The 24713-nt window shown below is 40.2% G+C and overlaps 2 protein-coding genes and 1 long non-coding RNA gene across 4 annotated transcripts; 2 read left to right on the plus strand and 1 right to left on the minus strand.

Annotated features, from left to right (window-relative positions):
* Nucleotides 1-690: 690 nt before the first annotated feature.
* Nucleotides 691-9034, plus strand: LOC107321282 (solute carrier family 2, facilitated glucose transporter member 11-like). The gene is made up of 12 exons (XM_015878029.2): nucleotides 691-794; nucleotides 1816-1914; nucleotides 2551-2711; nucleotides 3512-3636; nucleotides 4003-4132; nucleotides 4727-4875; nucleotides 5242-5429; nucleotides 6145-6255; nucleotides 6821-6922; nucleotides 7833-7908; nucleotides 8363-8490; nucleotides 8806-9034. Exons 1-12 carry the CDS (start codon nucleotides 771-773, stop codon nucleotides 9010-9012), a joined length of 1500 nt encoding a protein of 499 aa, XP_015733515.1. The 5' UTR covers nucleotides 691-770; the 3' UTR covers nucleotides 9013-9034.
* Nucleotides 773-12595, minus strand: LOC116654107. Of its 2 annotated transcripts, XR_004309022.1 has the most exons (4): nucleotides 11297-12595; nucleotides 8789-8874; nucleotides 3489-8686; nucleotides 773-883 (listed from the first exon to the last, which is right to left on the minus strand). It is a non-coding gene; the product is annotated as an uncharacterized LOC116654107 (long non-coding RNA). The 2 variants fall into 2 exon arrangements; XR_004309021.1 differs by having other exon boundaries at nucleotides 3489-8874.
* A 2249-nt stretch (nucleotides 12596-14844) lies between these two features.
* LOC107321281 (solute carrier family 2, facilitated glucose transporter member 11-like) lies at nucleotides 14845-24226 on the plus strand. Its single transcript, XM_015878027.2, has 12 exons — nucleotides 14845-14974; nucleotides 15280-15378; nucleotides 16133-16293; nucleotides 17046-17170; nucleotides 18684-18813; nucleotides 18959-19107; nucleotides 19666-19853; nucleotides 20917-21027; nucleotides 21110-21211; nucleotides 22255-22330; nucleotides 22584-22711; nucleotides 22864-24226. The coding sequence occupies exons 1-12, from the start codon at nucleotides 14951-14953 to the stop codon at nucleotides 23071-23073; spliced, it is 1503 nt and encodes a 500-aa protein (XP_015733513.1). The 5' UTR covers nucleotides 14845-14950; the 3' UTR covers nucleotides 23074-24226.
* The last annotated feature ends 487 nt before the right edge of the window (nucleotides 24227-24713 follow it).

Genomic DNA, 24713 nt, shown 5'->3' on the forward strand with positions numbered 1-24713 from the left:
CAGTGCATTGCTAAATGTGGAGCTTTGTTTATTGTACTACAAAACGTATGTAGAAGCCTAAAGTAAGAAAGTCTTTTATTCAAAATAATCTTTCCAAGATGAAGAGTACTTCTTAAAATCAACTCCCAGACCAGAACAGAATGAGTTCCCTGTTTTGGCACAGACCAGGCCATGTCCACTGATGCAAATCGGAAATAGAGAGGTTTCTGTGTAGTTCTGGAAACAGCAAAACCACCTCAGTGTTAGCAAGGACCAACACTCCTCCTCCATACCAGATTCAAATACTTCATGTCCTACATTAGGAGGCTGTTGAAATCACTTCCACTGATTGAGTCTTACAGCATGCAGGAAACCAGGCAGCATGGCCCAGTTGCCCTACTAAGTGGCTTAACTTTGTGGTAGAGTGGAGAGGAGGAAATTCCCTGCTTAGAGAACCTGCTGCCCCAAAGGAAAGATGTCAGCACCTGATCCCTACCACGCAGAAAGCCACATTCATTTTAGCAATGCAAGTAAAGGGGAGCACTCCCAATACAAAGATAAACATTTACTAATGTTGTAATCAGCGTGCCATATCTGAGTCTTGGAATTATTAAACCAGCAAGAAGAGACCCTGGCCAGTGATGGAGGAGGACATAATTCACTAGAAGCCATGTAGTTAGAATTTAACTTCTGTGCTATGATCCCAACTTGTTATAATCTAAGCATAGGAAGCATCACTCATCCAACAGACCTGACAAGGGCTCCCAGAGCAGGCAGGTATTCAAGGGGAAATGGCTGGTTTCCTTTCAGAGCTGGTGAGTATCCAACATCTTGTCTTCTAGCCCCGTCACTGACGGCCGCAGAATGTTTGAAGGTTACAGCATAGGGAATCAAGCAGCCTTTGCTATAACAGAAAAGAACAGAGCACATGCTGGGGACAACACTGACTCAGCAATAATACCGACACTACAGCGTGTGCAGAAAGTGTATGGCAAATACAAAAGAGGTTTAAGGGAGGACTTGGGAAACCAGGAAAGAGGAAAACAGTGAAAACAGTAATACAGAAAAGAAGAAAAAGAAAAAACCTTCTACTCTATTGGCATGCACTCTCAAAGACATCTGAGGATATTCATCTGCTCAGACAAATGTCTGAAAACACATGCTTGTGACGGGTGCTCTAAAATTCAGAGTACATCAAGGGCAGCATAGGAGTCATTCAAGTAGGAGCCCTGAAAATGCAGATTCCAATGGGGATAATATATACATATACACATATATATTTATATATATTTACATTAATATTTATTTATATATATTTGTGTATATGTGTGTGCGTAGATATATATAAATTTATTTATTTATTTATTTACTTATTTTATATAAGAGTTTTAAGAGAACAAACTTGATCAGTCCCAAGAAACAGATGAATAAAGTGCCTGAGAATTAAAGGGAAAAAGGAAATCATGAAAGTTGTAGTTGCACCAGTACAAAAGCAAACACAAGGTGTTGATAAAGGCTTTCATGGATTTTTATGATCTATCACTTCTATTATTTTTATGATTAAAAGTCTGTGGCTGACAAAACTGAAGGAATTATAGACTGCATCTTTCCAGGCTGTTCATGTTCAGGAAAGGATTTTTTTTTTCTGCTTTTGTTTTTCTTTGTTTTGTTTTTATTTTGTGGTGATGATGATGATGATGATGATGGTGGTGGTGGTGGTGATTAAGGCTTTTTAGTCATAGAAATGGAAAGGTGTAAGATCCCATGAGTTAAGTCGTGGTTCTGAAGGCCATGCTGGGATCAGGAACTTTGGATGTCTTTCATCATCTTTGGCAGGTTCAATACCGGAAGCTATTTCTAATGATTTTGGTGCTAGGAATTGGTGGAACACACTTAGGTGGATTTCAGATGTCTGTGATCAATTATACTTCTCCGGTAAGCAAACCTTTCATAAAATCATATCTGTAAATGGTGTTTTTTGTTTGCTTGTTTGCTTGCTTGCTTGTTTGGTTGGTTTGATTTTGGTTTCTGTAACTGTTTTTTGCTTGTTTTTTTGTATTTATATTTTGAAGATACTCCAAATATCCTTTTACATGTTACGATATGATCCTATCCCCAGCCCCTTCCCAACTTTTACTGTTCAGTATCAAAGCACAAAGTATAAGTGTCAGGAGCTGTACTGCAAAGACAGCTTTCTATTGAGTGTTAGAAAGGCTGAGAAAACTGGAAAACATGCAGTATACCTGCTGTGATCTGTAGTTCAATGGAGGGACTATGGAAAATGAAGTAGCAGCTATTTACAATATCAGTACAATAACATCTTCCCCTCCTTATCAGCCTTCATTGCTCACGGTGCTAATGACCAAGCAGCTGCTCACAGCCATCATGTGAACAAGCAATAATCTGTATTTTAGTAGATTTGTGGCTAATATTGATACTAATTTGCAAACAAAAGCCTCATATCTTTGATTTTAATAATAACTATAATCTATTCTTTTTTAAAGTTGCAAACATAAAGAAGAACCACTGTGATTATTGTCTCAAGGAATAAAAACCCTTTTTCTGTCCCAGTACATTCAGAAGTTTATCAATGAAACCTGGCTGGAGCGATATGGTTCAGCGCTGCATCAGGAGACTCTCACATTATTCTGGTCCCTCATTGTGTCTACATACTGCATAGGAGGAATGATAGGGTGTCTGTGCAGTGGGTACCTGACCACAAAATATGGAAAGTAAGTATATTTCCCAACAATTTACTAGTGCTGCCACAAGGGAAGCAATTAAACCTCACTCACCTAACACGATTGTCAGAATTTTCACTGCCCCCTCTTGGTGCAGTGTTAGCTCTGCTCAGCGTCTGTAACTATACCAGGGTGCACTAGACAGATGAGAACATGCGACTGTTTCTGATTCCATTTTCACCAGTTTTTGTGCCATACAATTCTTATATTTTTGCTGGATGTTAGTGAAGAATCAGTCTCTGAAATGTCTTTACTGAGCATTAATGCCCCGACAACACTTTGACTGCAGCTCTTACGAGAACATGCAAGTTCATTCATCTGTAAGAATGGTCACAGTTTCCTCAAACACAAGCAAAGTCTGTCAAACCACATTCAGAACCATTTTTTTGGGTGTGACCATAAAGGACAAAGCCAAAACTCTCTAGGTGAAGATGGACAGTGAATCTAGGTCTCCATAAAGCCAGATTTGCCTTGTTCAGGTGACAACTGCAGTGTTCAGGATGGGAGTCTGACCCAAAGGAAAGAAGACCATTCCTTATCAGTCTCTGCTTTGCAGGAATTTCAGTCTCAAAGTGTGTTCACACAATACTAGCATAGAAAAGAGAAGCCTAACTTCTCCCTTCCCACCCTCCTGGGAAAACATCATGCCATTTCATAATCAAATATCATTGCCCAATAAGAAATGGATTTTAAAATGATTGTGGCTTAGATCCATGATGAGCACAGGCAGAAATTAGTTAACGATGAAGAAGAAAAAGTGGATCATACCAACATGTTGTTTGCTGTCGTAGGAAGAAATGTCTTCTCATCAATGATGTGGTCCTAATAATAGCCACACTGAACACTGGCTTCAGTAGGAGAGCCAAGTCCTTTGAGATGATCCTGATTGGGCGCTTCCTCGAGGGCATCTGTGCTGGTAGGACTCCCCATTACTCCATGTTAATGTGAATTCTTAGGGGTGGATACAGAAATCTTCCTGCTAGGAGTACCCAGGCATGCACGGTAACCCCAGTGGAACAAGGAACAGATTGGGAAAAGGTAAGATCACACCTCATGTTGAGGCAGCAGACTGCTCAAGCCTATTGCAAAGTGCAGTGTGTTCACTGGGCAGGGACATTATAATGATGAGATGTCCTTTGCCTTCAAGAACTCTTACTGAGAAAGATATCAGATGGATTAGCTAAGTAGGAAGTACATTTTCACAGTACTTATTGTGGAGCAGGTGAAATAAAAACGGACTCTTGTTTTCTATCACTTCAGTTCTCCTTTGTCTTCTTTTTAGGAGTATATATGAATGCCCATATTCAGTATGCAGGAGAGATCTCACCTAAGAAGTTGCGTGGCTTTGTAAATGTGACCTCCTCTGTGTTTCTTGCACTAGGAAAAGCTGTAGCAAGAGTTCTTGGATTACGGTACTTGTGCTGCTCCTTCTGGTCCTATTTTCTATTTGTCTTCTGTGTGGCAGGAAAATCCAGTCCTAGAAACAGACACACACAGAAGGTGGGGTTGTTCTTCACTTAACTATTGCTGACAAAATGGAAATGTCTGCCCCATGCCAGTCACTGAGGTTCCCTTGTCAGTCACTGAGGAGAAGAAGACATTTCTCGAGGAAGGATTAAATCCATCTGTGAAGGTGCAGTCTCTCTGCTGAAGTTAATAAGAACAAATTATAGATGTATATTTAAGCTTAATAGGCCCATGAGACCTGAGAGCTCTGCTGAGTTCTTGATATCCTCAAGCAGAATTACTGTATTTGTTCAGAGATCTGCTGTGAGAATATTGAAGCTCCACTGATGTTCCTCAAATTATGAGAAAAATCTCAGTCTTGCAGTGGAACTAAGATACCAGGCTTTTTTCCTTTCCCTAGTCTAAATATATTTTATTTCAATTTATTCTTTACAGTTATATGTGTATATAGTTTGCCAGTCTAGGATCCAGAAAATACCAAACTAGTTATAAAAAGTAATTGTACTGGGCTATAAACCCACTCTTGTGTGCCTTCACAGAGATCTTTTAGGAACTGAAGACATGTGGAATGTGCTATTGTCCTTTTCTGGCTTTGTGGCATTGATCCAACTGCTCTTTTTGCCCTTCTTTCCTGAGTCTCCTCCGTATCTCTTTCTGCAAAAAGGAGACAAGGATGGTTGCCTGAAAGGTAAGGAAAAATTTTTGATCCCTAATTTATTAGACTGTAACTCCTGGGAAATCGAACTGAATAGAGGTAATTGTTTTTTTACTGGACAGCTTCAGATTTCCTCATAAGATATAATGAAAGATATTGCAAAGATCATAGCATAGAATTATACTGCTCAAGAAAAAGAGGATTTGTCAGAATTATTTAAGGTCTATCCTTATACAGTACAAAAGTTGAAAGCCATTTTCCAGGAGAGTCTCAGCAGGTTCCAGTAAGTAATGTTCTAGTTCTGTTCTCAGTGACTGATGAATCGAGGCATGAACTCAACTGTAAGTGATCAGTACATTGGATGATGGAAGAATATGCATCGTTCTGTCCCTTCTATAGCCATGAAGCAACTCTGGGGAGAGGAGAATTATCGCACAGAATTTGATGACATGGTGAAGGAAAAGGCTGTAACAAAAGGCACCAAAATAATGAATGTCCGAGAGGTGCTGAAAGAACCATCTGTGCATCCACAGCTGTGTACCATGCTCCTGCTTCTACTGAGTCTACAGCTCTGTGGCCTGAGTGCAGTTGAGTACAGCCCATATCCAACCAAATCACTGTAATTCCAACTTGCCACTTTCCTCTGCAAGCCCTGTTGTATCACCACCAGTATTCTTCATACCTTTATGGGAACTTCCAAGCTGGGAATACAAAAGATCCAGTTCAGCAGAAATTCTTGCTTTCATTCTCCTGTTTATAACTCCAAATATTCTGTATGGTTATAAATACACTGAAGATTTCTGCAGTCCACAGATTCATTTTCTTTGACCTTTACAGTAGCAGATGAGCTATTGCCATTCAGTTTTCATCCCATTTCGTAATGCAGATTAATCCATTAAGATATTTCCTCTCAGTTGTTTGTGCATATAAGGTGGCTGAGCCCAGTACAGTAAAAGGCATTCCCCAAGGTGTCATTTCTATCACTTTCCTTGTGAGTCTTTCAGTGTAAGCTGTATTTACTGTGATATTGCTGGACTGTGACATTGCTGGGCTCTCTGTTATGGCACTGCCTGGCAATGTGGGCAGAGTTATTTCTGTCCATTGTTGACAGGGGAAAGGTGCATCTTCTTCTGAATAATTGCAAAAAGGCCACATAATAAACTATTACATCACCTCCAATAAGCCCCAGTATTATACTATTGCTATCGCAGTGATGACAAATCTAGGTCTAAGTGATGCAGGATAAGAACATACTGCATCCATTGACTATGCTTCATTTTTACAATGCTTCTTATTTCCCAGATCACTTTCTACACATCGGAAATTTTTCAGACAGCCAACCTCCATGAAAGCATCATCCCATATGTAGCTCTAGGAGTTGCAGTCTCTGAGCTCATCTCCGTCATCTTCTGTGTAAGTCAGATCGTGCTGGGACTTTAAGACTGATTTGGATCTATTCTTCCTCATGTGATTTAAGTCTATATTTCTTTACTTTCTTATCTCTTCTTAGTGAGTTTAAGATATTTCCTGTGGCATCACATAAACCTGTGAAGTGGTTGTTAATGTCTCTGCCAAGTTTCTTCCCATCTTTTACATGTTCCTTCCCATCTTCATTCTTTATAATTTCTTATAAAAATCCTTATCTTATTCATATAAATATAAATGAAATATCATTCAAAGTTAAAGATGCACGCTTACTTCCATTCATTGATGTATCTCATTCTTTATTTGAATGGAATCTTAACGTGCTTCCATTGATTACAGTGTTGATGAAAAAGCTGCTGCAGAGTTTGGGCAGCAAGTGTAATTCATGGCATTGGAGAGACCAGAAGGAATTCCATAAAATAACTAACTTGCTACTAACATGATTTGTGTTTTCTTAAGTAAAGAGAATTGAAGAAGAATATCTAAACTGTTAGAAGGCTCACAGCTAGACTTGGCCGTGCCCAGTGATATATGTTTTTTCTTTGCTTCTCAGAGCTCCATTATTGATCGTTTTGGACGCCGAATACTCCTGTGGGGTGGTTATTTGTTGATGGCACTGGTACTGGTGTTGCTTGAAACAAGCCTTCTACTGAGTGTAAGCAAATGTCTCTCTAGGGGTGGACCTGCATCAGAAATCTTTGTGCAGGACAGCACATAGTCAGCCTTAGTTCTGACGTCCAAAAGAGCAGGTCAGAATATATTCTGAACACAAACTTACAGCCCCTCTTGCAAGGCCTATATCTCTGTCATGTCTTGTATTTCATCTTCTTTAACTAATCTTTCAAACAGCCAACAAAAAATATATTGTAAAACTATCGGTCAGGCATAGCTTCCCTCCAGCTCTGTCTGCCTGATCTCTCTGAGTCTTTCCTGTGTCATTTTGCTGCCCCCAAAAAACTCTAGATAACATCTCTGTTGTCACCTTTCCCGGTTGCTATCCCTTGTGCCCTGTGACAGAAGCAGTGTGTACTTCCTACCACTACCAGTTTCCAGCCTTTATGTACATGATCCAGCTGCACACACACAGTGCAGCTCTCTGGCTAACCCAAGATGGGTGGTGGAAAGGAGAGAGGAACCCAGTGGCACAGCTTGAGACTTGCCAGTGTTGACACTGCATTTCAATCTTCATCTCAGCCCACAAACTATTGCCTCCTTTCTGTTCACACACCATCTTCTGATTCACAGGTTTTAAACATTTCTCTGAAACTGTCTAATTGGAAAAGACAATTAGGTTGAATCAGTTACACTTTTCCCCATGCTATAGCTAGCTTGGAATTCATTTCTTATTTTTCGGAGCAAGGTACATTTCACTTCTGTAGGTGTGACATTGCAGGTTACTTTTGGCCTTCTGCTGCTTTCAGTATAGAAACATAAGTAGTTCTAGTGAGAATCTGTTCCTCAGCATTGGGGGCTTTTTCATCAGCATCTCTTCTCCATTATGTTTGGATCAGCTGTGCTACAGCTCTGAAATTGTCATTCTCACCCCTCCTTCTGCCTTTGTCTAGGATCGGTTCCTTTGGATGCGTTACTGCAATGTTATTCTTATCTTTTTATTCATCATTGCCTATGGAGTAGGACCAGGTGAGTATAACGGTATAAGCAGCAACAGCAAAACTTAGACCACAGGGGTACACACAGGCCATGGAAAGACTAGAGGCTACTAAAGGCTACAGATGCCTTTAAAACCTAACAGAATTGCCATGGTAGCATAACCCAGTTGGCACTCACAGGCAAAGGGGAGAAACAGGCCATTAGAACCATTCACTTTCATATTTCATACATCCTAGGTGAAGAGAAACTACATTTCAGGGATGTCCATCTCTCTCCATAGTCTATAGAAGCTGGTAGGTGAATGCTGATAGAGGTGGTTGTGCTACCCAGATTTATGTGATCTCGTGGTAGTCTGACTTTACTGGCGCAGTGTTTGTTGAGTGACAACAATTTATTCCCTTTGAGAAGGGCATTTAACCCAAACTCCACAGAACACACAGCAGTGTTTCTGATTGCTTCTTATGTTGTTGTTTTTTTTCCCCAGCTGGAGCCGTTTCATCTGTCATGAATGAAATCTTCACCCTCTCAGCACGGTCTTCTGCATTTGTAATAGGTGGAATCCTCATTTGGCTTGGCCTCACTTTCACCGGAATGATTTTCCCCTTTGCTGTTGTATGTAATTTGATTTAAATTTTCTCTTTGACTCTCTGAAGTTAAACTGTTTTTCTAGGCTTGTCTGAACAGGAATTAAGATGAAATTCTTGTAGATGACCAAAGCTGTGAATTTTAGTTACCACTAACGCTTGTAGACCATTCATATAAAACACGTATCTGGAGTTCTGACAGCCTCTGCTGCCTTAAGAATAGACTGAAAAGATAAAATAAATGTATTTCTCATTTCTTGGAGACAAATCAACAATTTGCAAGAATCTACAGGGGCAAGTGTTGCCAGGGAAGTCACTCATCTTACTCTATTTTTATCTCCAGATGACTCTTGGTCCTTTTTGCTTCCTCATCTTTATTGCTGTCCTGGTAGTTTCATCAGTTCTCATCTACCTGTTCGTCCCAGAAACAAAAGGGAAGTCAACCTTTGAAATTACAGAAGAATTCAAAACACACAGATACAAGAAGAAAAGGCACCAGACTGTAGAGAACAACATGACTGAAGAAAAGATATATTGCACCAAGCTCTGACCAGCCACCATGAGCAACTTCCACTGACAAAAATCAAACTGAGAGCTAAACCTTATCATGGACTTATCTCAATAAACCATAATCAAAAAAGCAACACACCTACAGCTTGTCATTAATCCAAGTAGTCTTATTTTTATTTATCTTTGCTTCTCAGTGCCTCCTTCCTACAACAGTTCTGTGTCAGGAGGACATTGATACCCACAGACACTCCCCAGAGCTGACAATGGTCAGCTCCATGCAGTCAGAAGGATGCAGGCAGTGCTGAGAGCTAGAGACAGCGGACTGGGAGCAAGGCAGTGAGTGAGACACTTTCAGGAGTACTGAGAGAGTGGACACTTGGAAAATTCAGCCCACTTTATAAATAAGTAACTGCTCAAGACAAGAAGCAGAAGCTGTGGTAGTAAATATCTGCTTGCTCTGTATTGGATTAGGACACATTACACTCAACATCACATCAGCACATCAGCGTGCAGTTCTACTCTTTGCCACTGCTGCTCTCCAGGAACTGTTAATCTCGCTGACTGCTGCTGCATTTAACCACTTCCCTCCCTAAACTCTTCTACCTTTATATATAACCACAATTTTTTCCATTTTCCATCACTGGTACAAACAGTACACCACACCTCCTGCTTAGGAGGACCATAAGTCCTGCCTTTCTACAGCTTTACCATTCATGGTAGTTATCATTGTGCTGGAACTTTGAATCAGTGTTGAACTTAGGGTGCTTTCTATTTAAAAATTACAAATTACTTCCTACTTCTGAAGGAATAGCCAGAGAAGAAACTGATAGTAAAGCATGTTCCAGCAACTAAAACCTCATTTAGATTTTATATTCCACCTGTTTTTACTCCCTGTATCAAAATAAAGAGTGTTCATGCTACAAAACCTTCTTACACAGTGGGACCTCTCCTGTCAGTAGTAGTAGTTTTGCTTGTCCTTGATATGATCTTCCCATATCACAGTATTTTAAAGCCTAAATCTGCTTCTGCTCCACCACAGTTAACTTTCCCTTGTCTGTAGCCCTAAGTGATGTTAAGGGAATAAAATATAAATTAGATACCTCATGTTTTTAATGAATATACCACTGCAGTTCTCTTAATACTACAGCTTCTGGTCTCTGGTCCATGTGTAACTGACCTGTTCCCTACAGGTAAGCCTTCTGCATTCTTGAACAGAACACTACCTTCTGGTTGGAATCCATTTCAAACATGCTGCCATACAGAAGAAGTTGCTGGACTGGATGCCACAATAGTGTGTGAAGTTTTAATTTTACTTTACTTGGAGTAAAGAGGTGCAGGAAATGTATTTGCAAGTGCAATATAAAGAGGTAAGTAAATCATAGAATTACAAGGTTGGAAAGGAACTACAAGATCATCGGGTCCAACCATCCTCCCATTACCATCGCTACCACAAGCCACTAAACCCCATCTTGTAGCTCCTCATCCAGACAAACAGTGCTCATTGCACTGCCCCTATGCCTCCACACCTCCAAAACACCAGCAAAGTGCTGCCTGCATCCAGGATGAAATATTTTCTTTATCTTTGTGCCATGATGACCTTTTTATCCCTCTGTAGCAGTGCTTCCATACAACTTGCAGCTTTCCTAATGATGTTGTAAAGGGAAATTTCTAATGCCTAAATTGTGTATTTGAAAATAAGCATGGCTTGAGACCAAATGGAATGCATATATATTATGTCCTTCCATGCTGTTCTATTCACAGTTTACACAGATTTCACAATGAGATGCAATTGCAAATGGTAATACTTGTGATATGTGCTGCACAGACATGCCATTGAGAAGCTATCTAGATAGGCAAATGGAAAAATACAAGTTAGGATCAGTGTTCACCATTGGCAATGCACCTGATAATTAGTGTATTCTGCCATGAAAACGTCCACATTTATTTTCAGTTCCTTCTCTCTAATTTTGCTCTCCTCCTTTTCCTATCTTATTTTCAGGATTCCCAAACCTTCATGCAGAAAATGTGCCTTCAGCACACAGAGAAGAAAGAATCCTCTGCTGGGATACTGATCAATGTCACTGTGGCTTTGCTGGTCCTTTTTCAGTAACAGGCGTCAGCAGAAGCACAGCTGGAACACTGCAGAAGGACTGACTGCTCGTCTGTGTTGCACAGCTCAGTGCCACGTTCAGGTGGGAGCCCTGAGTTCATCTTTCCCTCTCTTTTGTGCTCCAGGTAGGCTCACTGTGATTTAGCTCCACTGCCTCCTGCAAGCAGCCAGTCTTTTCAGTGTAGTCTTGCTGGCTACCATCACTGCTTCTTACCTGAAAGAATCTTTCAATTCCAAGCGTTCATTCTCCCAGGTTCTACAAAACCAATGTGCAAAACCCAAGAAGATCCATTCTCCCAAATGCTTGCTACTGCTGTACAGCTCACAGTTACTGATAAACCAGATAGTGCATGATTAACCCACCAGTATTAATGTTTGCATGTTGTTTTAACCCATGCCAAGGCCTCTCTCTTTCTCTCACTTCTGCAAGAAACAAATTATTTTTAATTAATTCTGCCTATCTTTTACTCAAAAGCAGTGGTGGCACACAGTACTTGACTGTCACAGGGAGACTGATGGGGCTCTACACAAGTTTTGAAGTGGACTAGTGAGTGTAATTCCATTCAATAAGTCTGAAGACTTCAATTCATTTACACAAGTATGATGAAACCAGGAAATTTAACACTAACATTAAGTATTTAGTCCCGCAAATGTGATAGAATCATTATAAAACACGAAATCAAGAAAAACTAGGAAACTGATAATAGAATCATCCAGCATGCTCTGTGCATCTTCATGTTTGTGTCCTCTTCATATGGGTCACCAAGTCCATCTTTGGGGGGAGTCTTCAATCAGACACCTCGATCATCAGGTGCTGTGACTGAAGGATGTTTCAGATGGACAGGATTCCTTGGTTTTGAAATGCTTTTCCTGTTTATCATGGTAAGCAACTAACCTCTAATGTTAATGACTGGTCACTAATGTTTTGAATGCGATATACTCAATTGTTTACACTCTTTCATCAGTATTGTAGTGGTTAGATTTCTAGTCAATGAAATCATGATCAGTGATTCAAGGAGAATCAAGGAGAATCAAAAGAAAATATTTTATCTTTCTCTGGTTTATTTCCAGGAAAACCTTCATTCTTCCTGCTTCCTTGTTTTTGCTGGGATCTTCTTCATCTACCTTCTCCTTTCAGAGAGAAAGGATACAATTATGAAAATAACAGAAGAATTTGCTGTTTTACATTTTAGGATGAGACTTCATTCCATTACAGGAAGTACTTGTGAGGAATGTACCTCTGACATCAGCTTCTAGCTGGTCAGTAGAAGACCTATGTTTTTGTATCATCATTAAGGACTTGGATGTTTGTAGAGTACAAGATGAAACAAAGGCAAAATATTTATTTGCTGTTATTGGAAAAGATTTGAATACTCCTCCATAGACACAAGTGGAATCTACATCAATGGAAGCCACTCTCATCACCACAAAAACTTGACAGAAGTTAGTAACGAATAGGTGGTCATGACACAAAATACAAGCTATGCTGAATTTATAGATTTCACTTATGAAATATTTTGTTCCTAAAAGTCTCCTTTAGTTCCAGATATTTTGTTTTTCAGAATTCATTTTGAGTTCTGAATTATAACAAACTGAAAATACCAAATCTAACCTGGGATAAACCACTGGGCTCCTCTCAGAGCAGAGTGGGAGGACAATGTATTGTAAATAGGATTTCTTCATCGTGGAATTAAAAAAGAAAAAAAGAAGAAAAAAAAGAAGATGAAGAAGAAGTCAGGCCTGGTTATTTAGGTGAAAGTAGAAATGAGTCAGTCAGCTTCGCATTCCTGGTACAACAGAGTGGTTTTGTTGAGTCACAAGGTATACAATTATCACAGCCACAGTTACTCATTTGGTATTCTGACTTGTAACCTGCTTTCTACCACTGTGAGCAGTTCTGTGGGAGTGTAACCACCTGAGCCAGCATGGAGTGAGCAGGAGGAGAGTGTTGGCAGAACGTTGTGGCCATTTGTAAGTTGGTAAGGTTTGCTCATTTCCAACTGCTATTAATTCCCTTAGGAGAACCGTAGTACTGGACAACTATCAAGAAGCACAAATACAGAAGATGACAGCAGAGTGCAGTAAAGGTGATACACTCACAGGACACAAGGAGAAGGCAAGAGCCCATCCTCACTGGATTATTCTTTAGAAAGGAACAGTAAAAATCTCCTGAAATTGCTGATAAAATGAAATAGTACTATGCTACAAAATCAAGTGTAACCCAGGAAGGCCAGGAAGACCCAAGAATGTCAGAGAAACATTACCGTGAATTAGTGGAATTGCTGCTATATACTTGCTATAACTCTCAGCAATTATTTTGCAAGGAGAGTAGGAATCACATAGAAACCCCTACACTTTGATACAAATTGAGAACATGTATGTATGCAATAAGCAGGAAACATTACAACTTTAAAACAATTTCAAAAATGAATTAATAGCTATGCTGCTTCTGTTTTTGTACAGTCAAAATGCTACTGTTATTTGTGCTCAAGAGAAAACACAAAAATGCTAAATCATTCTAAACACTATTGCAAGCCAGGAAAAACAGCTTTGCTATGCATTGTATAGGAACACTTGCAATTACACAAGTAACTAAGGTTTTATTATTAACATCTATTCTCTTTTCTTTAGACTCGCTGCATTTGCAGTAAAATCCTCTGTCAATAATTGCATTCTGTGTTTTATGAACTAGTAGTACAAGTCCTGAGGGTGAGCTTAGGAATTTACTGATGGTTCCAACATGATCCCATTGTCACACCCACACTCAGCCCAAACCTTGGCAATGGAGGAAGGTCCCCTGGCATGACTCAGAGAAAGCAAAAGACACTGAAAGCAGGAATAGCACAGGACATCAGACATACAAGAGCCCCAAGCAAACCTCTTTCTTCCAAATGTGGTCTCTAGAAGAAGCCAAGTAGAGCCACAGTTCAGGCTTCATCTCACCAGTGTGGAGCTGCTCGGAACCAAAGTTGACTTTCCAATGGGTCAGTGGATGCAACACTGGATTTGGAGCTGTTCTGTGTCTGTATTCTCAGAGCTGAAGCCTGAGGGAGAAAGAATCCAGCTGTGCCACCCTACTTCAATAAGGAGTGTTTACTCACTTTGATTACTCTCATGAGGAAGTGGATTTTAGCTACTGGCTGGTTCAGCACGGAGCCTTCAGGACCAGGAGCTCTATTTCAAAAGTCGCTGCCAGGGCGCAGCATCTCCTGGTGCCTTCTCACCATCCCTGGCCAGAACCCTCATAACCATAAGAACTATTTTCCTTGGAACAGTCTAAATGGTACATTAGTCAGAATAGCTGAATTAAGCTTTGAAATTTGCTACATCTGTCTTAAGCCCAATGAAGAGCTGTGTGTTTGAGAATTTGCCTATTTTTTTCATCTAATAAAAGCTATTTACTATACCAGTGAATCTGAAACTGAATACCAAGTCTTTACTGCTTAATAAATACCAATACCTAAACATTTTGCTAGTTACTTTTCCTATTGATCAGATTATAGGGGATGTTACTCAGCTCATATCAGAGAAATAAAGTGTTCTGGTCTTGGAAAACTACTTGGGTTTTGTGGTTTTTTTCTCCTGAGCTCTCCTTTCTCTTTCCAAAGGCCAGCTACAAACTTCCTGTTTTGAAACTTTCCCCCTGCAGACTGGACCAGATGCAATTATTTCCTGAAATATTTAATCCAGCAGTGTTAACTTTGTCCAGCTGAAGTAAATATAAGTGAGCAAAGACAGAATAGTAAAAATTTAACCCTGCTCCCTGGAGCCAAATGCCCACTGCCATAGCAGCAGGAATAAGACAGACACAGAAGCCAGTGATGACACAGACGCTCAGCACACTGGACAGCCAGCCCCTGAGCTAGAGATGACTGGCTTCCTATCAGACCTGGTGAGTACGTGGTGGGGCACTGACATTTGGGATATTTTTGTATGCTATCGGTGCATCAAAGAAAACAAAATCACTCTCTCTATCAAAACAACAAGGCTCCTATTTGCAAAAGGTACTTTGGAAGTGATTCTACACACTTTTTCAAAGAATTGCAGATGTTTGCACTTCTTATAGTCTGTCTTCCATCTTTGTCAGAGCCTACTGCAAAATCCTTATACAAGTGAGACGTTTCTGGAGAATGAGAGGCACAATTAAGGAGCAGCCTGATGCAACTACATGCTTAAGATTTTCTTCTACTTCTGCAGGTACAATACCAGGGACTCTTCCGAATGGTCATTGTCCTGGGGATTGGTGGAACATTCCAAATTGGCTTTCAAATTGCTACAATCACCTACATGAATCAGGTAGGTGAAAGCTCACATAGCAGACTAGTAAATGGCATCACCAAGTCCACATCCCTTTCTTGGCATGCTCCTCCCTGATAGTTAGCAAGGATTTAATCACTATATTCTATTCTTATGATTAACTCACATTACTGTGCTATTGTGTAAAGCAGAACATGTCAAACTGTTGAAAACAGAAGAAAATAGAGAGATCTGCAACTTGTTGTTAATAGAACTGTTCCTCAAAAAAAGCACTGACAGGTGTGCTGCAAGTTTACAGGGAGACGGATGTCCCATGTGGCTACTCCAGTGATACCATATGACACTCTCAGAGCTTACCCATCTTCACATAGGGAAGTCAAACAGAACAAGTGCTCTAACTGCTTCTCTCCACTGACCACAGGTAAAACTTCCATTTGAGACACTGGAACTTAAGGGAAGACATTATCAGTTAGTAGAAATCACCTTATGGCAGAAGTGTTACTTTCAGGCTTTGGAGCAAAGAGTTCTAAGTGAGAAAGGGTTTATAAATTGCAGTTCCTCTTCACAAGTCTTTGTCTTAGAGCCTCAGATTTCAAGAACAACCAAGCAAAGAATGATCTCCCAGTAACAGAGAATCAACATAGCATACTTTATTATTCTATGCCTATTAGCTAGTATAAACTTCTAGAGTCTATATAAAATAAAGACTTCAGCTAAAGCAACAAAGTTATGTAATAAAATACATGCTGCGGAGTCACAGATATTGTTAATTATCCTTTTTTCTCTGACTCAGCATGTTAAGGCTTTCATTAATGAAACTTGGCTGGAGCGATATGGCTACCCCATCCATCAGGATAACCTCTTGTTCCTGTGGTCTCTCATCGTGTCCATCCTTGGTATAGGAGGTCTCGTGGGTGCTTCAGGAAGTAGATACCTGACTGTCAAGTATGGCAAGTATGTATGTTTAATGAGAATTGTAAACTGAATCTTAATTCAAGGAAATTGCTGTTGAGGTTTTTAAAGTTTTTAAACGTGAGACTGACTTAAAGGCACAGTAACAGCTGTACACAGGCAGCTTGGCAGTGATGCCAAGTTGCTGCTTCTTGCCTGTGTCCTGTGGCACTAGCTATCCAATTATGCTTCCAGCCTGTCACACAAGATGCAGTTACTGAGGCTTGTTCAGTTGGGAAGGTTGCTCCCAGCTGAAGGCAGAGGTGTTTCTTGGAGATGCTGCTCAAAATATAGCAGCATTGAGGTGCTCCTATGTGCTACATCAATGTCACATTGCTTCTCTTCCTTGATTCACTCTCCCTGACTTACTGGGAAATGAACTTTGATGTGTGACCCAGAAGGGACACAGTACAGGCTGGGAGGTCATGTCATGGTGCCCACACATGCCTTCCAGGGAATCTGGAAGTAACCTTTTTTCCAGTGCCTTTCTCTGCTGACCACATAACAGACATCCTTGGCTCTAGTGAATTCTCCCTGTTCAGATCCTGAGCTAGCTGGATGACAATAGAATTCTATGTAAGAGGGACACAAAGTGTCCAGAGCCAATAGTAGAAGGACTTCACTTTGTACTGGACCATATATGTGTAACCTGACAAAGCTATCAATATGATTTCACCCTATGCTCCTGTGTTCCAGAGCTTAAATGCCATTTGTCTCCTGATCTACAAAAATGTTTTCTTTGCTTGCATTTACAGAAAAAAATGTCTCCTGTGCAACAATCTATTAATGATAACTGCAGCATCTATCATGGGCTGCAGCAAAATGTCCCAGTCCTTCGAGATGATTCTCATTGGACGCTTCCTATGTGGTGTAAGTGTAGGTAAGTGATTCCTCCCACGGGTTAAATATTACATCCTTATTCAAAATTGATTACCCTCTGCTAAGAGAGAAAGAAATCTTAATTCCACAATGCTCTGTCAGAAGATATTCTACACCAACCAACAATAAGCAGGATAGTTATAAGTAAATTTGCAGATACCAAATGAAATTCAGCTTTGCCGAGTCCATAAATATTCAGAGCCATCATAAATGTTCTGATACAACTGAAAACTTTTCTAGTGGAGAAATAGATACGGTATTACTTTAATTTTGATGGTCAGTACTCAAAATTATATGTAATATAGTTTAAATCTAGTTTTCTCACATGGCTTCAGAGAAACAGACCGTTCAAAGCCATGGCCATTTCATTTTGATTCTGAGCATATTTAGGGAATGTTCTACAATGGTGTTCAAACTGCTTCAGAGCAGTAAGTCCTTGGAGTTAGTGAAAGGAGCCGGACACAATCCAGTGAAATCACTCCCTGCAGTTAGTCCATGTGCAGAGAAAACAACTTGTGCTGTTGTCAGTATGTCTTGTATTTGTTTCCTCCACAAAATGTTGCTTTTCTGTTTAGTTTTGGATATTCACAAAAATACCTTCTTTTTTTTTTTTTAATATAATTTACTTAGTTAGAAATTACTGTCTATTTTTCAAATAATGAAGTTCTATAAATCGCTGACATACAGATGTATTGAAGAACATTATTTCAAGGACCGCTCACACCCTTTACATAAGATCTTTTGATCTGCAGTGATATACAGCCTCCATAGTAAAAATTAGGTCTTTACATAAGATCATAAGATCTTAATTTTTGCTATGGAGACTGCATATCTCCACCATACAAAGCCAGGAGAAGAAAATGTTTTGAAGTCAGATTAGAGGGGCTGTGACTGTCACAGAAAGAAAATACTCTTGTTCTCAGACTAGATTTCAGAATTTCTGAGTTATTAAGTACTTCACTGATAGCTGGAAACATCAACTCTGCTTCAAATCACCAGAATTATTGCTGTACATTGAAAAGAAATACTCGTATCTTCTCTCAAGTCACGTACAAACCAACACTGAAGCACCGTATACTTTAACCTACAATGGATCTACCATACCAGCTCTTCTATAACAGCATTTCAAACAGGGCTGAGATTATATACATTAACCACAAGGAAATTAAACACTACTTCACTGTTCAGTTACGTTGTTTAGTTACTCAGCTTTTGCATATTCTCCTTTAAAATGTACTAGGACTCAAAAGAGACACTATGATGAGGCAGCACCTTTAGGTGTACGGTTCTTAAGATCAGGAATCTGCACTATGCAAAGAGGACAGGAACCACTTCTGTAGAAAAGGTTAGAAAGCCTAGTACAGAAAAATCTCATGCCTAGGTTGAGGTATGAGAAACAATTTGGTGCATGAGGCAGCTATATTCTGTACTGCTTAGTTATTTACATTCAGTTTTATCTCCTTTGGTTCTGAATGTCTTCTTCTTCTCTCCCATAATTTCCTCTTCGCCTCAAGGCTTTTCTACTCCTCTGCATCATCAGTATGTTGGGGAAATTTCCCCTAGGAAGCTACGTGGATTTGCAAACTCTACTGCCTCTTTCTTTTGGTCACTGGGAAAAGCCGTAGGGCAAATTGCAGGACAAAGGTATAGTACAACTGATTTGTGACCCAGTTCATATCTGGATCGCTCTATTTTTTGCTTCTTCTGCTGCTTTTCCATTCATTTCTTTCTCTTCTTGAAAACCAATGAAATGAACTTTTATCCTACACACTTGTTTTATTCCTGCTAGGGAGCTGCTGGGCAGCCAGTCCCGCTGGCCCATGCTGATGGCCTCCTGTGGAATTCCTGCAATGGTCCAGCTGTTCACTCTGCCCTTCTTCCCTGAATCCCCACCATATCTCCTCATGCATAAAGGAGACCAGGAGGGCTGCAAGAAAGGTAAATGAGTGCTCTGTGTTCCTGTTCCTTACTTGGTTTTCAGTTGGTATGTGAGTTTTCTCTCCCAGTGATGAGAAAAGTTTCTCCCTGCTCATTTCTGAGATGACTCTGAATTCCCACTAAGTAAACTTCTGTTGTCTTCACATAGAACTCAAAACTACTTCTGTATTACAAAATCTTTCATACTAAGCTGTTACGCCCTGAGCAGTATAAATGATAAATAACAAATGACACATGGCTGTTTGCACTGCAGGGCTCCACAAGGCACCACTCAATTCTATGTTGTTGGCTGTGTGTACCAAGCTTGTACCCCGAGATAACAAGGAAGGGATTAATGTGGACCTATGGGCAGGGAGGAAGTCATTGTGCACCTCACTAAGCCCCTCTGTGAAAGAGGGGACAGGGCTCTGCAGTACACCATAGGATATCTTTGCCTCACACTGCAGACACAGCCCATGCTGGTCTGACAGACATATGTATGACCCACTTAAACTCCTCAGTCACCAAACAAAAGAGACAAATTAACATGGCAGGTCTCACTCTCCTTCTCCTCTACAGCCATAAGGCAGCTTTGGGGTGAAGGCCATCACCAAGCAGAGATTGATGACATCATGAATGAGAAGGCAACAATGAAAAACATCAAGATCTTGAGTGTCCTGGAGCTAATGAAAGACCCAGCTACCCGCTGGCAGCTGTACATGATACTTACTCTGACCATCTCAGTTCAGCTGTGTGGCATCAATGCAGTTGAGTGCATTTCCCCCTTAAAGTCTCAAAGCGTTTACAGCAACCTTAAAGAAGACATTATGGCTCTCAGGAGCTCCCCTCATTTTTCACAGGTTTCCCAGGCCACTGTTTGCTGTCTGCCAACCCTTTTACACAGCAGTAGCTGCCTGCAGAATTTGGCCAGGCTCTCCTTACGACATCTTCTTGCCCAGGTCTTGGACATTGTTGGAGTTACTATCCTCTGTATTTAGGCTTATTTATCAGATATGAGGCTGCTATGATGCCTCAGAATCTATTCCTACAAACAAGCCCACTCACTCTTGGCAAAATCTACAGCACAATTTTATGTTACTGCTCCCATGTGTCAGCATTCTAAGGAGGACACTTGTGGTGGGATGACAATATGCTCACTCTACCTTTAAAGGTATTAAAGCATACTCACGGTTCTGGCGGCTTCTGCAGTCCCCCTCGTCTTCTTCAGATCAGAACTTTTCTGAGATAATTTTGAAGCCACAGCTTTGCAGTTTCCTGCATGATTCTTCCACGTATTACTTCCCACTGCAGCAACACCTGTAAAGGAAACACAGAGCTGAGCCTAACACAGTTCAAATTGAAATCTTTATCATCTTAGCAAATCTCTGAACAGAGCAGAAATACTGTAAAAGAAAAGATGCCTGTTTTACTTCCTCATGATTCCATAACCCACACTCTTCTTTCTTGAGAAGGAAGAGTATATCCTACAACATTGTTCTTGGATGGGCTCCAAAAGTGACGATATAACTGGCTGTTTATGAAAGCACCTAAATGAGATCTATGCAAACCTAATTTCAGCAGCTGGAGATCTGTTTATCACAGAACTTTATCTTTCATCAAATAAATTAATTTGTTAATGTTTTATAATGTTTTTGTCTGCCCATAAAGTGAATGCTACCAGAAAGAGTGCACAACTCTTACTCAAAAGCTGAGCTGCATGCTCCTTGGTTGCCAGCTCCTATCCAGGTCAGCGTCACACAAACATGGGTAAGAAATGATATTCTTTCTTCTCTTACTGTCCTGTGTTTGTCATTTTTTTTTCTCCTCTAGATTTATTTTTATACTTTTGAAGTCCTCCAGGCAGCTGGCTTTGAAGAAAGAATGGTCTACTATATGACCCTCTCCATTGGACTTGCAGAACTCTTAGCCACTGTAGTCTGTGTAAGTCAAGTCATGTTCCTATGGGAATGTGTCACCATTTGCTTTTCTGGCACTGACACCAGCTGTGATTTCTGTCCCTCAGAGCTCCATCATTGAGCGACTGGGAAGGAAGACACTCTTAAGAGGAGGCTACTGCATCATGGGTTCACTGCTAGCCGCTATCACAGTGACCGTCTCCCTACAGGTTAGGAAACTATTCTCCTGATAGTTCCATTTCCATTATCTGTTCTGTTCTATTCTTACCTCTGCTCATAGGCAGGAACATGTTTCTGAGAAAGAAATGTGAAGCTCAGAAGTGCTCAAACAACCCTCTGCACATAGGATTAATCCTTTTCTCAGCAAGTACTCTCTGCATTCCTGCCTCCCTTTAAGCAAAGCCATAGCAAGGGATGCACAAAGTGCAGAGAAGGAAGCCTTGATTCCTGATACCATCAGGCTGCAAACACTGAACACTGGTCAGCACAGATCAAAATGCAGTCATAGGAAAATTGTCCTTTCTAATTATGCATCTCTTAACAAGTAAGTAACGATTAAAAAACAAGATTCTTTGAAGTTCAACTTTGCTGCAGATTTCCCTGGGAATGCACATATTTGTTCACAGACTGCAGAGCAGTTCAGTTCTTTATCACTGTGTCAGTGATGTAACTTCAGAAGCAATTCTCTTGGGTTACCAGTATTCATCTAAGAGCTGTTCAGTAGAAACTGCTGCAAAATTAACATTGAAGCAAGGTGGCAGCAGACTTCCATTTCTGTTTCAATCATGAAGTGTCTCCGATATAGGAGACAGATCTTTTCCTAAAGCATCATGTCCTATAACTTCTTGACTAAGATCTAGGAAAGCTCCTTTTCAGTAGGAATTATTATAGCTACTACACTGTCAAAACCAAAGAAAGATATGACTTGGCCTTCCCATATCTCTAAGGGTTAGGGGAAGCAATGTGGGATCAAGGAGAAAGGAGGACATGGTGGAAAAGTACTATACAGACATCCTTTAATTGAAGGCATCTAAGCTTGACAGCTGCTCTGCACCAGCAAACTTGATGGTCTGCACACCTAGCAAAAATCTCAGGGCTCTATCCATAGGAAAAAGAACTCACATTTCTCTTCCAGTTCTCCCACACCATATATTTTTTACTGAATTGACAGCATCAGAAAAATTTTCTCACCTACAATTCACAGTTTTCACCCAGAAATTGTTTCTTTCTTTCTTTTGTTGTGTTTTCCCAGGACTGGTATTTCTGGATGCCGTACTGCAGCCTCTGTCTGATTATTTTATTTGTAGTTGTCTTTGGGCTTGGGCCAGGTGAGTGCTTCATTCAAAAGAAGTAAAAGGATCAAGTCATGTCACCTTGCAAATATGGCTGGGGAAATATTGCTTTATTTAGTACATAGCATTTCACAAAGGTGAGTTTGTTTAACCTAACCCTGTAGTCACAAGTAGACAATGACATACTGAAGTCTCTTGAATGCCAGCCAGCAACAGCAGCACCTTTTTGAAGATCCAGATCTTCAGATCAAACACATTGAGAAGTAATTCTTCCTCTTCTTCCTTTTAGGTGGTGCTACAGTTTCCACGAGGGTTGAAATTTTCAAGCTGTCATGCAGACCACCAGCCTTTGTGATCAGTTCAGTTTTCAACTGGTTGGGTGTCTTTGTGATCGGAACATCCTTCCCATTCATTGTGGTGAGTGACTTACTCCAGGGCACTCCCCTGGTGTGCCATGCTCCTGAGCTGGCCATGGGAGTTAGAAGAAGATCAGAAGGAGACACCTCAAGAAAGTGGCAAACAAAAAGAGATGCTCATCTTGCTCTTTCTTACTCTGCTCTTCCCTGCAGGAAGGACTCAAGCACTTCTGTTTCCTCATCTTTATGGGGGTACTTTTCACTTCAGCAATATTTTTCCACCTGTTCCTTCCAGAAACAAAAGGGAAATCAATTGTGGAAATAACAGAAGAGTTTGATAAACTAAACTTCAAGAAGAAGAATGTTCCAGCAACTCCAAACCATGTCATGGAGCAGGGTTACACTTTCTGCACCAGGCTGTGACTGGCCGGTAGAGAGGTGGCAAGCATTCTTAAAAGAAAGAAAGAAAATACCTTTATTGTTTCCTGGCTAGCAAGTTGGTCAAATGGACAATCAGCTTTCATTATCCATCACCTTTGAGGCTTTTCTTTTGCCAAAGCAGCACAGTTCTAAAGCACTCCGCTCTGGGCAGCTTAGAAAAGGGATGATGGCTGATATTAGCGGAATAGACTTATCTAACTCATGCACAACTTGGCTCAACTTGCTGATGTGTAAATCTCTTCTATAATAGAGCAATTAATACACACTGAAACTACATGTAGAATTTCTAAACATTCTGCTGACCGCACAGAAAAGGAAGACTTATGATCACTCCTCTCTCTATGATTCTATGAGTTTGTATTTACAACCCTGAAATAGCAACAGTAAAGTTCTTGGCTTGCTATTTCTGGCTAGTTCTCAATTCACAACACATTAAAGAAAAAGAAATAACAGAATAGGACAGAAAGTCTTTGTTTCTTTAGACTGAACAACCACATCTTTCCAGATTCCTGTACTTAATGCCACAATTTTCTTCATTATCAGATTTTCATTCTAGTTTTGTTTGTCAAAATTCAGCACTTTTGGATTTAAAACATTTGATATCAGACGCTCTCCTTTCTTTGGACTGCATTGAATTATTCTATTTAAAATAAAACAAAGGAAGAAAATCAATCATTTGATTTGAAGATCAGATTTATTCATGAAATGAATAAAGAATTAGTAAAAAATTCCTATGCAGCTTTACTTGTTTCAGTGGCAATGCAGCTCACACAGTCACAGATCCCATCACCAGAAACCAGAAGCACTGGGAGTCCTTTCAGATACTCAGTGCTATCACTCAATCAGCATCATCACCTTAAGCCTGTAGCTGCCCCTCCAGGATAAAACTGCCTTGTGGGCAGTGAAACACATAACAGTATGCAGTGGAGTGCAACATACAAAGTAAACTCTAAACACTAGATGTACATAGTGAAATAAATGTTCCTTTTTATCTCTGATACTGCTTTGACTGGTGTATTTACTTCAACTTCAATGAGGTTATTCAAAATATGAATTCTGTTATCCATCTTAACTGCTGCTTACCTTTTATTGTAAATGTTAAACGTAATAAAAATGGCAGATGAACTTTTAATAATACTTCTGGCCTCCACAGGTCTTTCTTTATAAATGGTAGGACGCCCCTCAGGAACAGCTGACTAGAAAAAGCTGTTGGTGTGCAGATCATTCCATAACTGGGATTTTTTGTTACTTCTTTCATATTGAAGAACACTTAAGACCTCTCCCTAAAAGATAATCTATGAAACATGGAGAGTCTCTGGAGTCAGAAAAGGCCCAAAATTTTGCAGGGTTCTGTATATGTGTATGTATATATATATCCAGGCTGGATGGGGCTGTGAGCAACCTGGTCTCCTGGGGGGTGTTCCTCCCTATAGCAATGGGGTTGGAACTAATGATCCTAAGGGTCCTTTCCATACTAAATCATTTTAAGATTCTACGATTCTATGTACAACAACATAAATAGAAACTAAGAGTCATTTGGAGACAAATATTTCCTTGTAGAAATCTCAATTTTTGGCAAAACAGAGCTATCTTTTCCTAACTTGCCAGTCTGAGCACATCCT

This window comes from Coturnix japonica, chromosome 15, assembly GCF_001577835.2.
Source record: "Coturnix japonica isolate 7356 chromosome 15, Coturnix japonica 2.1, whole genome shotgun sequence".
NCBI classification, from domain to species: Eukaryota; Metazoa; Chordata; class Aves; order Galliformes; family Phasianidae; genus Coturnix; species Coturnix japonica.